This window comes from Sitodiplosis mosellana, unplaced genomic scaffold (assembly GCF_009176505.1).
Source record: "Sitodiplosis mosellana isolate CC-2019 unplaced genomic scaffold, AAFC_SMos_1.0 Smas_scaffold_1, whole genome shotgun sequence".
Classification (NCBI taxonomy): domain Eukaryota; kingdom Metazoa; phylum Arthropoda; class Insecta; order Diptera; family Cecidomyiidae; genus Sitodiplosis; species Sitodiplosis mosellana.
Window position 1 is genome coordinate 12266882 of NW_022595244.1, and position 12672 is coordinate 12279553.

Below are 12672 nucleotides of genomic sequence, written 5' to 3' on the forward strand. Positions count from 1 at the left end.
ACCCGTCTATTTAAGGAAGCTTATCGGCGAAAAATTTGATATTCATCTAAGGTTTCGAGTATAAATATCAGATTTTTACTTAGTTTAAAGCAGTTCGTCGCATCAACCAGTTAATAAGCAATACTCTACTCTTACGACAATTCCAATCGCTGTATTTTGGGCAGACAGTTCAATTTTCTCAATCAGTTGATATTTTTAATTTGATTAACACAAACCAACACTTCTCAGGTTTTACTTTTTATAATTTCAAAAAGTTTCATTGAAAGTCTTATAAAATCCTATTAATTCCAGATCGAAATGAAGCCAACGTTGGTTATTGTCATTATTGCCATTTTGGCTATGAGTGTTTTTGCTCCAATCGTGGTTGAAGCTTGTTTAAAACATGACTCGCCATGCAGAGGAACACATGGAAGCCAAGCAGCTTGCTGTCCCGGCTTGTATTGCCATAAACCCAATCCAACATGGGCGCTAGGACGTTGCTATTACCGATAAAAATATTGTGTCCAGATAATCAACAAATACTATTTGCTTCCATCGAAAATTGAATGAAAAAAATTTGAATTTGAATATTGTTTGATTTATTTTGACCTAAAAGAAACCAATAAATTTTTTATTTACTGTGCTATTTAAATAAATTTCTTACGAATTTAAGATTGTTCTCCATCATTCTTTATTAACAACATACTATTGGCATTGTTTTGGATTTTTTCTAAATATACAAAACTGATTAATAAACGAATCCTTTCGACTGTTGTATTTGAATCACATGTCAACCAAACGCGCTCATCACACTGAGCTCATAATCTACTACTTTCATGTAAGTGACAGCTGAATTCGCATCACAGTGACATTGGCTTTGTTTACAAACTTTCTATATAAATGCGATACACAAAAGAACATTGCAAATTTATAGAAAAACAAATATTTTAAAAGTACAAAAATGTCGTGTGACTACGCAAATGGCCTCTCTGAGTACAGTAACAAAGGAGTTTTGGGAATTGCGGAAGTAAATTCTACATTATGGCTTCATTCAAGCGACTTCTAATTCATAATATATTCAAAATATGCAACTAAATTGTTACGAATATTTAGGTTTTTGATGACGAAAAAACTGTGGATGAAAAATGTGCTACACTGGCCCAAATGATATTGGCAGCAAAACATGTCGTGGTTCACACTGGCGCAGGCATCAGTACCTCATCTGGCATTCCGGATTTTCGGTTCGTTCTCAACCATTTCTATTTTGATTGACAATGTACTTACGAATGTTGGATTTGATTTATTTCAGTGGACCAAAAGGAGTGTGGACGCTCGAAAAAGAAGGAAAAGCGCCGCAGGTGAATGTTTCATTCTCAGAAGCAATCCCCACGAAATGCCATATGGCTCTGAAGGCACTGCTAGATTCAGGTCATATAAAATACATCATAAGCCAAAATATTGATGGGTTGCATCTACGATCTGGAGTATCGAGGAAGCATTTGGCCGAATTGCACGGCAATATGTTCATTGAAAATTGTGACAAATGTCGCAGGTATGTTTGATTAAAATAGAAAAGAAGTATATAATGACAGTTCCATGACTCTTATCTCAATCGCTTGCAGACAATATGTGCGAGCAACTCCGGCACCCACTGTTGGGCAAAAAAGAACCGGTGGCTTATGCAAAGGAGGCAAAGGAACTCGTGCATGTCGCGGAGGATATTTGATTGATAACATTTTGGATTGGGAACATGATTTACCCGACAAAGATCTCGATATGGCACTATCTCATTCATGGTAAGCCAAGTCTCAAATTATTATGCCAACAACAATATTTCAAGCGAAATTCAAATCAATTACAGCCTCGCTGATTTGAACATAACACTTGGCACAACGCTTCAAATAAATCCAGCTGGAACTCTACCATTAAAAAGTAAGAAGTTCGGTGGAAAGGTTGTAATTTGCAATTTGCAACCAACGAAATATGATAAAAAAGCCGATTTGGTCATCTCAACGTACGTGGACACTGTGATGGAAAAGGTGTTAAAGCGCTTGGGTGTTGAGTTACCAGAATATTCAGGGGAAAATGACCCAACGAAGCGATTGCCGTGCGATACAGAATGGACCATTGCGCCAAAACTAGTAAAAGAAATCGACGATCAGCATAAGCAAATGTTGAAAGAGATTAAGAAACGCAAATCCGATGAACCAGCTAATGTATCCAAAGCAAAGATAAAAATCGACCATGTTCCGAAAAAGGAAGAAAAAGAAGACAGTGAATAAATATTCGAAATTTCATTGTAATTTCAAATGTTCGAAATTGTGTCACTTCTTTCCGTGTATTTCTCAAGCCATTTTCAGTTTTCAGTGGGCCCATATTCCAAACGTCATAAACAAGAGCAACTGTCAAATTTAAACCGCCGCTGTCAAAAGGCAAGCTAGAATTTTTCCAAACGTCATTGAACGAACCAAGTATGCCACACGCACACCATCAAACGACACTAGCAAAATGAGAGTATCTGTGTCTACTCTCCGACATTTCTCTCTCCGTAATAGTTATCCGTCTCTTTCGTGCGCACTGCGCTCTGTGTGTCCTTCGTCTCGTTCATAATGCCGAAAAGCTGGTTCTCTCTATGTGTTAATGATGTCGACCGAAAAACAAAAATTCAGTCGACCATATTGAAGATTCATTGCGAGTCCCATTCATTCATTGAATACGATACGCATACAAAACCGATGTTTTGTGTAATGTTTGCAAAGTGAATAAAATTCCATGGTTTTTCATCATTTTTAGCGGCAAGAAATATTGAAAAGTGAACAAGAAAATTCTAAAGAATCGGTAGAAAATTGTGAATTAAATTCGATTGAAGTTGAAATTGTCAAAAATTGTGTCGTTTCATTGAAATGGTGAGTACAACTCTATCAAAATGTTCCGCTAGACATTTCTCCAACTCTTTTCATTTGTGGGAGTCTTGAATAGAAAAACGTCATCGCGAATTTCAATGTGGAAAATATTTGGACTTTTCGCCGCAATTATGATATGGTTTTCAATCGTTTGATGCATAAATTAGGTCCCATTCAACCTATTGAAATTGTCATTAAAGAAGGCGTCGCATTTTTTTTTTGTTTCTTAATGCGCTAATACATACAGACAAGAAAGTCGAAAACAGGTAACGGCGACGATTGAGTGCGATTACATCGCCATAGCATTTCTCCGGTTACCGTCATTGTATACTGCATATATCAAATAAACGGAGTTTGCTCTTCAGCGCTTTTTCGCTGTCCCCTACGCGCGACCATTCTCTTTGTCTCGCTCTTCGGCTATTTTCTTTTTTTTGCACGCATACTAGGATACAATATAATTTCGCTTGGTGTTCATGTCAGAAAAATTATTGTTCTTTTTTTTTCTTTCTCTCTCTCTCTCTGTCTGTTGTTCAAATAAAATTTTATGCATTCATTTGTTTGTCACACTGACAATTACGACTTGGTCTTTGTGCAGTAATAATCAAATATCAATGTCGTCGGTTTGGCAGCGATATGCGTTTATGTGTGGTATGGGCCTCTGCTCATGTGTGTGCGTTGTGTCAGTCGAGTGTATGCGGGAGAGCGAGAATGTTCCGCACACAAATTCATGATGTGTATGCGTGTAATATGTCAATAAGTTACAAGCCTATTCGAGTACAGCCGCCGCTACCACTGTATATTAATTTCAATGTGTATTCGGCAAACCACCGATCGGCAATGTTGCGAGATGAAATAGCTTGATGGAATATTACCAAAAGAAAATCTCTTTCATAATTCGCTTGTGAATATTTATCAAGTAATAATTCGAATTGTAAGTCACACACCACCACGTTCAATAGCAATGAAAGGCGAAAAAGTGTCGACTCTAGTTTCAAATGGCTTGTAAATGAACTAAAAGTGTTGATAAGGTTTGAGTCAGGGAGAAAAACAAGTTCCATTGGCCACAAACAACGACTACGACGACAAAACGAAACGAAACGACACGAAAAAGACGAAAATTGACACAAACCGAACCAACCGATATATTACATACGAACACACAGACCTCTCTCGGCTCGATGTGTGTGCATTATTATTTTTGTATTCATATTGATATGTGTAGTAGCATTGAAATGAAGTACACCAACAGTTACACATTCATTAAATTGTGTGTGCAAGGCACACTCACATAATACACATTTGCCTATCGTACTTATGGCCGATTTCAAAATGAACAAACAATCAACTAAGAAGAAAGATTAAAAAGAGAGAAATAGAGAATACGCTCAAAAGTAACAGAATGCTTGACAGAGAAAAGAATAAAACTCATATTCAAAGCGAATGTCAAATCTTGCCGAGAAATAACCACAAGAAAAAATTCAAACGATATTCCAAGTCAGGGTTTTCAGCTCAGGTTTCCTAACGCGTTTGACACACTAAACTGAACTGAGCTGAGCTGAGCTAAATCGTGTGTTGTGTAACAATGCTATTGTTCCTTACGTTGTATGCTTTCAATGCACAAAATACGGAATTCACTTTGATTATAGTGGTCAAACAAATATAACGCCATATCGTTGTGTATCGCACACGTCATACGAATTTATCAGTGTGTGTGTGTGCACTTTTCAAACTTTCCTTGTTTTGAATTGACAAAAAGAAAAGTACACATCATATAACATTAATGCTAATCGATATCAGTGGCCTTTTTTGGAAACCACTTCGACAGTTGTGAAAATAATTTTTTATGAAACCTATTCGACTTGATTGTGAGTTTTTCATTTCATTTTTCTAACCAGGAACTTCATCTACCACAAAGGTCAGAATAGGACGTAGAAGTGAACAATAGTTGCACACTCATCGAGCGAAAACCGAAAAAGTATAGAAATAAAACCGGAATAACAATCGCAAAGCAAAGTGTACTGATATCAAAATGTGTGATCAAACTGAAATCGAGTACGTTGACGGTGACATTGTTTGGGTAAAATTCCACAATTTTTGGTGGCCAGGCGAGGTACATGGCGAATCGAAATTACCGCCCGGTCTGTTGAAATCGTTTCGCAAAATGCCCGTTGCAGTGGTGAAATTTTTCCAAGAGCCCGCCTATGAATACGTGAAAACAATCAATGACATTTATCGATACAATTGTAATCGAAAGCATGAGTTCATCAAAAAAGGACTGGGTAAGATTAAATTCGCTGGGAATTTACCAAAATTTACTGAATTCAAATGAGTTTATTTCTGAAATTCATTTCTGTTGAACAGATTTGCATCGTTCGAAGAAGCGTAATATGGAAAAGTTCCCAGAGGATGTTCGCATTGCAGAGGAAAAAACCGGCGGCGATCCAGACATCATTGACAGTGAAGAATTTCAGCCGGAGCAAAAGCCAAACATTGCGAATATATTCGGTGATCAAACGCCGAAAATGAAAAAAGGCGTTGGACGTGGTCGAAGGAAAGCCACACCGAGCATCGACGAAGATCTAACATACAGTCGGACAAAGGTAATGGAAAAATTTCAACTGAAATAAAACTAGATTGGCTAACTAGCGATTCCTTATTCCATTTACAGAATTTTTCTTTGAAAGCGGCGCACACCACACCAACCTTATCAACGCCAAAATCATACACCTCATCATCATTGACATCGCATCGTTCGCCGGCCAGTGCAAGCACTTCAACAGCCAGCACAAGTGATTTCCGTTGCTATTTGTGTAACTTTTCAACGACTCGACTAAATGTCATTGTTTTGCATAACAAAACGCATGCACCGGAAACTAAAGTTGAACCTCAGCCAGCAGGTAGTGAAATGCGTTTCGGTTGATATTCTGCATTGCTAACAAAGTTGTGCATAATTTTCAATGTTTTTTATTTTTGCTAAACTTATTTTTGTATACAATTTTTTCTGAAATTATTGTTTGATCTTTTCTTCTCGAATAGCCAAAACAAAGAAGACACCGGTTACAACACCAGTACGAAAGTCGCCGGCAAAGCCAAGAGGCAGAAAACCGAAGCAAACCACCGTGGAACCTGTTGCAGTGGAAATTGATTTGGATAGCGTTTCCGAAGATCGTTTGACACAGACAAGTGACAGTGAAAGTGATGTTAAAATGGTGACACCGAAAAAGACAGTAAAACCGACGCCGAGAAAACGACAACCGAAAAAATCAGCCGCACAAGCGGTGAATACTGAAAACATTGAATCTGAGGTGAAAGAAATAGTAACCGAAACGTTGACGGTAACAGAAACAACAGCAACTAAATCACCAGTGCCAAAAGCAGCAAGTACACGCAAAACACCGAGAGCCACGAGGAAGAAGCAAGTTGTAGAAGTGATTGTGACAGAGACTGAGAAATTGCCGGAGGAACCAATTGAAATCAAATCAAAACTTCTCGCTGACTGGTCAGAAGAAGATGATGATAGTATGGTGTCGACGAGTAAAGATGTGACCAGCGAACCGGATGACATAAAAAGTCCAGTATCGTCACCGACACACCAGAGCGGCGATGAAAAACAACCAAAACTAGCGATTCGTAACATTCCGAAAAAAGATCGTCGCGGTATCATTTTGGATGAATTCTATACGAAACCAGTGCCAAGCACGAATGAACAAACGCAAAAAGACGAAACCGTTATCATTGAATCGGACGAGGAAATCTGTGAAATCACCGACGATTTGCCAAAGGAGCCGGAAATTGATAGTACGACGGAAGAGAAATCAAACAGCCCAGATGTTGTACCAATCGAAATTGATGAGTTTGACGATGTTGACGATGTTGTTGAGACAACCGCAAATGAAGTGGTAGAAAGTACCACAGATGTACAATGCGTTGAGGAAACACCAGGCGAAGTCGCAAAGAAAGATGACGACGGCAAAGAGGAAAAAGACTTCGATTTACTGAAACAAAGTGCTGATTTGCTCGAAGAGACTAGTCTATTGCAAAAGGACATCGAAACGGTTGGAATAATTGAAAAGAAACGCCGACTACTCAATAAACACAAGACCGACGACGAAATGGATAGTAGCGATAATGCTCGGAGCTCGTCGGCGGAGGAAATTGTTGACGAGCCGAAAGTTCAACCGGTCGAAATCACCTCCGTCGAACTGGAAGAGGAAAAGAAAGACGAAGTTAAGCCGAAAGGTAGAAGAAAAACACAAATGGTAACTAAAACGTACAAATCGAATGCGAGGCGTAAAACCACATCGACGAGCGGTGACGAAAAGGGCCAATTGCAATCAAATGAAACCGAAAAGAATGTCATCAAGGGAAATGGAACGGAGGAGAATTTAGCCGATATAGCCGAAGATGTCGAAATGAAACCTGTAGTTGAATCAACCATTGAGTTGATCGATCAAAATGATATCGAAGCTGAAGTAAAATCTGAAGTGAAAATGGAAACGGATGAAACGTCGCCGACAAAATCCGATTCAGATCCCAGTAAAATTGAAATGGATTGTTTCGATTTCAAGGAGGAAGAAGATGAAGTGCCGCAGACATTGAATCGCCGCAAACGACGCTGTCTGCCGCCTGGAAAAGTGTTTGAATTGCAAACAATCGATAAATTGGAAGAGATGCGAAAACAAGAAGAAGAAAAAGCAAAGCGCTTAAAGCTCGAACCAGATGACAAAGAGACTATCATTGCGAATGTCAGTTTGGACGATGCCAAGAACACTTCAATGGATGAATGTACAACCCCAGAAAAACAGCAAAAAGATGACGACGTGAAAGACAGCAAGGCACTACCGCCAAAAGAGCGAGGCAAACGTATTTTCAAGTCAAGGAATAGAAGTCGTTTGTCCGAGGGAGATTCGTTTTCGGATGAAAAATCTCCCACCAAAGAAGCAAATCAGAGTTTTGATTCAATTGAGAAATCATTGGCCGATTCGACAAACGAAAGTCCAAAAACGGCCGAAGTTGTGCCAGTAAAATCCGAGGTGGAATCAGTGGCGAATGAGTCATTGGCTAAGGAAGAAATCAATTCGACGGTCAAATTGGAAGAGAGTCAAATCGAATCTGAGGTGGCAAACACTTTGATCACTTTGACTAATTCGCCGGTTAAGATAACGGAATCCATTGTGACATCGAGCGAAAAAGATGCGTCGAGCACCGATGACGTCCAAATGGAACAACACACAGACACAGACACAGACACGGACAAAGACACAAAAGGATCACCAACAGAAACAACAGCTGAGGTGCCGACCAGTTCAAAGATAACAAATCCAATCGAAGAGGTGATAGCCTTCGAGGTGGAGGAACAAATAGAAGAAAGTGCACCCTTAATAAATGCACCCATCGTGAAAAAACGAAAATCGGTGAACGAAAAAGAGGAAACAAGTAGCGATAACAGCTTGGTGACAAATGTAATTCAGCCACTAAAAAAAGCAAAAACATTGATTGTTGTGGAAACTACAACGCAAAATGTGAATAAACGTGTAAATGTGGCCGAATCGAGTAGCCAGATTCGAGATGCGGGCGATGGATTATTGATTAAACCAAATCCAAACCCAATCCCAAGTCCAAGTCAAACTGTTGTTGTTCCAAAGCCGGTGCCGAGTGAGGTGAGCGCTGTCAGTTCCACTTCGTCATCACCGCAACAAGCTCAGAAGAAAAATCAACGAACGTCACGCAAAAAAGTGGCCGTCACCATTGGTTATGATTTACAAGGCAATCCAATCATCACGTACCGCAAGCCATCTGACAAACCAGTCGTACATTTGCCATCGCACATCCAAACACCAGACATGGTGCAATCGGTGAACCCAGCATTGCTTCACACAGCAAAATCGAATGCATCATCAACGCAGTTTGTGATTACGAGCAAAGGTGCTTTGCTCAAAACAACGTCCACCACAATTGTCAGTCAGACACCAACCACATCGATACCCGCGAGGCCATTAACGCAAGTAGTTCGTTCAAGTGCGTCCACCTCATATTCACCGCAAATCAAATCACCGCCGATGCCCACATATCACGTTCAAACCCAACAATCGATTAATCCGCATTTGATCCACAAACAACCGAGCATGTTGCACAAGTCGCCGCACCAACAAATGCAGAAGCATCCATTTTTGCAGCATCAAATGAAAGCGGGACAGGTGCAGCCAAAGATCACCACAAATATCATGCAACACGTACAGCCAACGGTGCAAAAGCAAACTGTGAAAGCAACTAGCCGACCGAACAAGAAGCAACAGGAGCTATTGATTCGCAAACAACAGGAGAGTGTGATTGCAGCGCATTCACTCAGCGACGACAGCCATTCAACTGAAGTATTGCCAAATGCCGAAGATAATCAGCTATTAGCCGTTCCAGCTGAGAATTTCGATGGGCCAGCCGGTGCATTTTATCTGTGCAGGATAACGGAAAATAATCTGTACATACCCATCGATAATCAACCGTTGTACTTGGATGAAAAGAATCAATTGATTCCCGGCAGTTTGATATCAAACGCCGGTGGCATTCAAGAAGAGCTCGTCGAAGAAACGCTAGTGCCACAAGTGTCCCAACAATTTGAATACCAACAAGAGCAAGTGGTTCAGAATGTTGAAGAGCCATCGAATTTAAAATATTTGCTAAATGTTGATGGTCAACAGATATTGCTCGATCAACAAAGCCTGCTGCAATTGACGTCGGGCGGTGAAATGCAACAATTGGTCACGGCCGATGGGCAACGCTTGATTTTGCAAGGATCACCCCAAGATATACTCGCTGCCATACAATCGAATCAACAAGAACAAATCATTATACCGGAGGATATGATCGAAGAAGATCCAAATCACGATATCCTGGCAGCCGCCCTCGAAGACACAGGTGTTTTTCCACAGGAACAGTATATTGGTGATGTATTGCAAATCCAAACGGGAAATGGCATTGAAGTTGATCCGCTTGCCTTTCAAACCATAAATCAAGCGCCGACCAGCGAAACCAATTCCATTTTACCGCCAATTATGTCGACACTGGAACAGCCATCAAAAACGGATTTGACATCGCCGAGTGTAGATTGCTCGAATCTGGACGAGAGTTTAGCTGTGATCGGTGTTTCAGTGACGTCGAAAAATGTGCCAACATCATTAGAGCTACCTATAACGGTGACCAATCCGGCTATTGCGTCGAAAACCACAACGAGTGCAATCACAACCATTTACCCATCAAATGTACCAACAACACTGACGCCACACGCATTGCATGCTACTCAAATGTCGCCGATTGTCAGTGATATCCTGCATTCAGCTCCATTGACCAACAGCGGACTAACAAAGAGCAGCACAATCTGTTCGTCATTAGGTGTTGTGAACAGTGTTGGAGACGCTGTGCTTATACAAGAAGATGAAAATTGCGAGATTGTACCAAACACACCAGAATCGGTAATAAATCACGGCTTTACATCTGATAATTCTAATTCAAGTGAAATTCCACTACAATCGAATATAATTTTAAGGCAACCGTCCGTCGAGTCGATGGAAAAAGATGAAGAGACAGAAAATGGAGCTGGAGGAGAAGATGATGAGGAAGATGATGAAGAAGTAAGCAACAGACGGACGCATAACAATAGCCATGAACCACAGCAACAGCCATCACAAATTGAACACACTGAAAATAGTCGAACCGATGTCGTTGATTCACTGATCCTAAATGAAAACTCATTCGATCATCACGATGCCGCCCTCCTACTTGCGAACAGTCGGCCCGGATTTCAGGCAATCACAATCGATAATAACCATGAAACAAATACATCTCGTACTAACCGAAATTCACGTAGAAATAGACATAGACATAGAACTAATACTAACCGAACTAATGCAAACGTTTCGACGAATGAGGAGGAATCACAAATTTTCATCATCGAACGGCATATCATTGGGAACAGTGAATACGACACGGATGACGTGGCCAACGTTGAACATTTCAACAGGTAATATTTCTTTTAAGTTTAATTTCGATTCGACATTTTTGTTGTTGTTCTATTTATTTGCTTTACTATAATTTTTCTTTCGTTTTTTTTTCTTCTTTCTTTTGGCGATTTCTCTTTTCCAGTTAAATGCCCGTCATTTTTTTTCTTCTTTCTAATCAACAAAAGTTAGAAACAATTTCTTAAAAAAACAAAGTCAAATTCATATGAAACCAAAGTGGATTGTATAAATTGTGGTGTTACAATTTGTTCATTATTGCTTTGGAACTCATTTTGATTACAAAACAATGGATCGGTTCACGGAAAAAATGTGAAATAAAAACAAAACTCAGAATATGGTGCATATACCTAAAAATGTGAACTATGAACAGATACTTCAATCAACAAAATGAAAATATTTCAAATGATTTCGTTTTATCTGAAAAGATTTGAAAACAATCACTTGAATTTCATAAAGTCAATTTATCAATATCACATCGCGAATGAATCAACTGTAGTGGAATCGAATTTCAAGTCGAAAAAAAAAACACTGAATGTAATAGAAGCATGTATGGTTTAAGTGAATGATGTCGTTAAGGTGCAAAAAATGCAATAGCATGAAGTGCAACAAAGAAAAATGGATGAAAAGCCTAGCTTCAAATAAAAATTTTGTTTAAGTTTGTAATAATGATGACCATTTTAGGGAAAAAGATGTCTAAATCGTTCGAAAAGAAAACAAACAAAGATATCCTTTGATAGAAAAGAAAAGAATAAACGTAAAGACAAGATTTCGATAACGTCACACGTGTAACGTCCTCTATCCATTCACAACAACAAAGACGAGAATTTGATTCATTTTCGCATACAAAATTCTTTCTAATGATACCAAATTTATAATATTTTATGTGTAAATAATTATGTAAACCGAGTTATATTATGTGAATGTAACAACATTTTTAACACTGAATTCGAAATTTAAGCTGCTGCAAGATTTATACAATTGGAATAACAATTTGATGTTCCGTTTAACACAAAATTTATATTATGTACGAGAAAAAGAGGAAAAGATTATGTATTTTTTCTCACTGGCAGTAAATTTCCAGCGAATGACTTGTCTTTGTTGCATTTCGATTAAAATTCACTTATGTGTGCTGCTAAAAAAACCGATTTAAACGAGTCTCCATTAAAATTTTTATTCTTTTACCCGATTCTGACCACATGGATATTTCTTGATAAAAGGAACAACAAAAATATGCAATGTCTTAATCCACAAGGAATGTCCATATATGCGATTACGACTGGATTTTTTTTGTTCAAAATCCTAGTTCATTCTAAAATGACATACTATTTTTTGTCGTAGTTAAAGAAGAAAACACAACCTCTTAAACGTTACAATGTCATAAACAATATATGAGAATAAAGTTTGAACCAAATGATATGTAGCAAAAGAATGTGTAGTTTTAATTGAATTGGCCGTTTTTTTCTTCTCGGAATTTACACTTATCCATTTGAATTTAATGATATATTTAAATAAACCAATTCAAAATTGTCAAATGTGTAAATGAATTTTGAAAAAGAATGAAATAAACAAACATACAAAATAAAAGCATACAAATTTAAATCAATTTTATGATATACATATATATACATCGATTTTATGATTTAAATGAAATGTTCAATACGAATACTTGCAATAAATTCTATTTGAAACAAATCCAAGTGTAAATGGATCCATCTTAATTTTTGTTGATGCTGCTTATTTAGGATTCAAAATGGCTGAGATGAGACCGAGGCAGGCAT

General features: G+C 38.5%; 2 protein-coding genes across 9 annotated transcripts; both read left to right on the top strand.

Annotated features, from left to right (window-relative positions):
• The first annotated feature begins 64 nt into the window (after positions 1–64).
• Positions 65–2402, top strand: LOC129580503 (NAD-dependent protein deacetylase Sirt6). 2 transcript variants are annotated; one of them, XM_055470972.1, is made up of 8 exons: positions 65–228; positions 292–817; positions 914–1006; positions 1093–1220; positions 1289–1531; positions 1602–1775; positions 1841–2253; positions 2340–2402. In XM_055470972.1, the coding sequence occupies exons 2-8, from the start codon at positions 767–769 to the stop codon at positions 2369–2371; spliced, it is 1134 nt and encodes a 377-aa protein (XP_055326947.1). In that variant the 5' UTR covers positions 65–228; positions 292–766; the 3' UTR covers positions 2372–2402. The 2 variants fall into 2 exon arrangements, with proteins under 2 accessions (XP_055326947.1, XP_055326948.1); XM_055470973.1 differs by lacking the exon at positions 2340–2402 and having other exon boundaries at positions 1841–2293.
• A 76-nt stretch (positions 2403–2478) lies between these two features.
• On the top strand, positions 2479–12320 carry LOC129580502 (mucin-17). Of its 7 annotated transcripts, none has more exons than XR_008689358.1 (7): positions 2479–2885; positions 4778–5161; positions 5244–5482; positions 5551–5779; positions 5919–10348; positions 10423–10896; positions 11019–12320. XR_008689358.1 is itself a non-coding variant. In XM_055470971.1 (6 exons), the coding sequence occupies exons 2-6, from the start codon at positions 4912–4914 to the stop codon at positions 10453–10455; spliced, it is 5181 nt and encodes a 1726-aa protein (XP_055326946.1). In that variant the 5' UTR covers positions 2637–2885; positions 4778–4911; the 3' UTR covers positions 10456–12320. The 7 variants fall into 7 exon arrangements, 4 of the variants coding, with proteins under 4 accessions (XP_055326945.1, XP_055326946.1, XP_055326942.1 ...); XR_008689357.1 differs by lacking the exon at positions 2479–2885 and adding an exon at positions 3562–3813; XR_008689356.1 differs by lacking the exon at positions 2479–2885 and adding an exon at positions 4293–4642.
• Positions 12321–12672: the final 352 nt, after the last annotated feature.

What these genes read in the sequence shown, in the direction of transcription:
- LOC129580503 (XM_055470972.1), top strand. Translation starts at nt 767, where the DNA reads ATGTCAACCAAACGCGCTCATCACACTGAGCTCATAATCTACTACTTT. An exon ending in GAGTTTTGGGAATTGCGGAA is followed by an intron (nt 1,007 to 1,092) that starts GTAAATTCTACA and finishes ACGAATATTTAG; the next exon opens with GTTTTTGATGACGAAAAAAC. An exon ending in ATGGCACTATCTCATTCATG is followed by an intron (nt 1,776 to 1,840) that starts GTAAGCCAAGTC and finishes AATCAATTACAG; the next exon opens with CCTCGCTGATTTGAACATAA.
- LOC129580502 (XM_055470970.1), top strand. Translation starts at nt 4,912, where the DNA reads ATGTGTGATCAAACTGAAATCGAGTACGTTGACGGTGACATTGTTTGG. An exon ending in GTTCATCAAAAAAGGACTGG is followed by an intron (nt 5,162 to 5,243) that starts GTAAGATTAAAT and finishes TCTGTTGAACAG; the next exon opens with ATTTGCATCGTTCGAAGAAG. An exon ending in TAACATACAGTCGGACAAAG is followed by an intron (nt 5,483 to 5,550) that starts GTAATGGAAAAA and finishes TTCCATTTACAG; the next exon opens with AATTTTTCTTTGAAAGCGGC.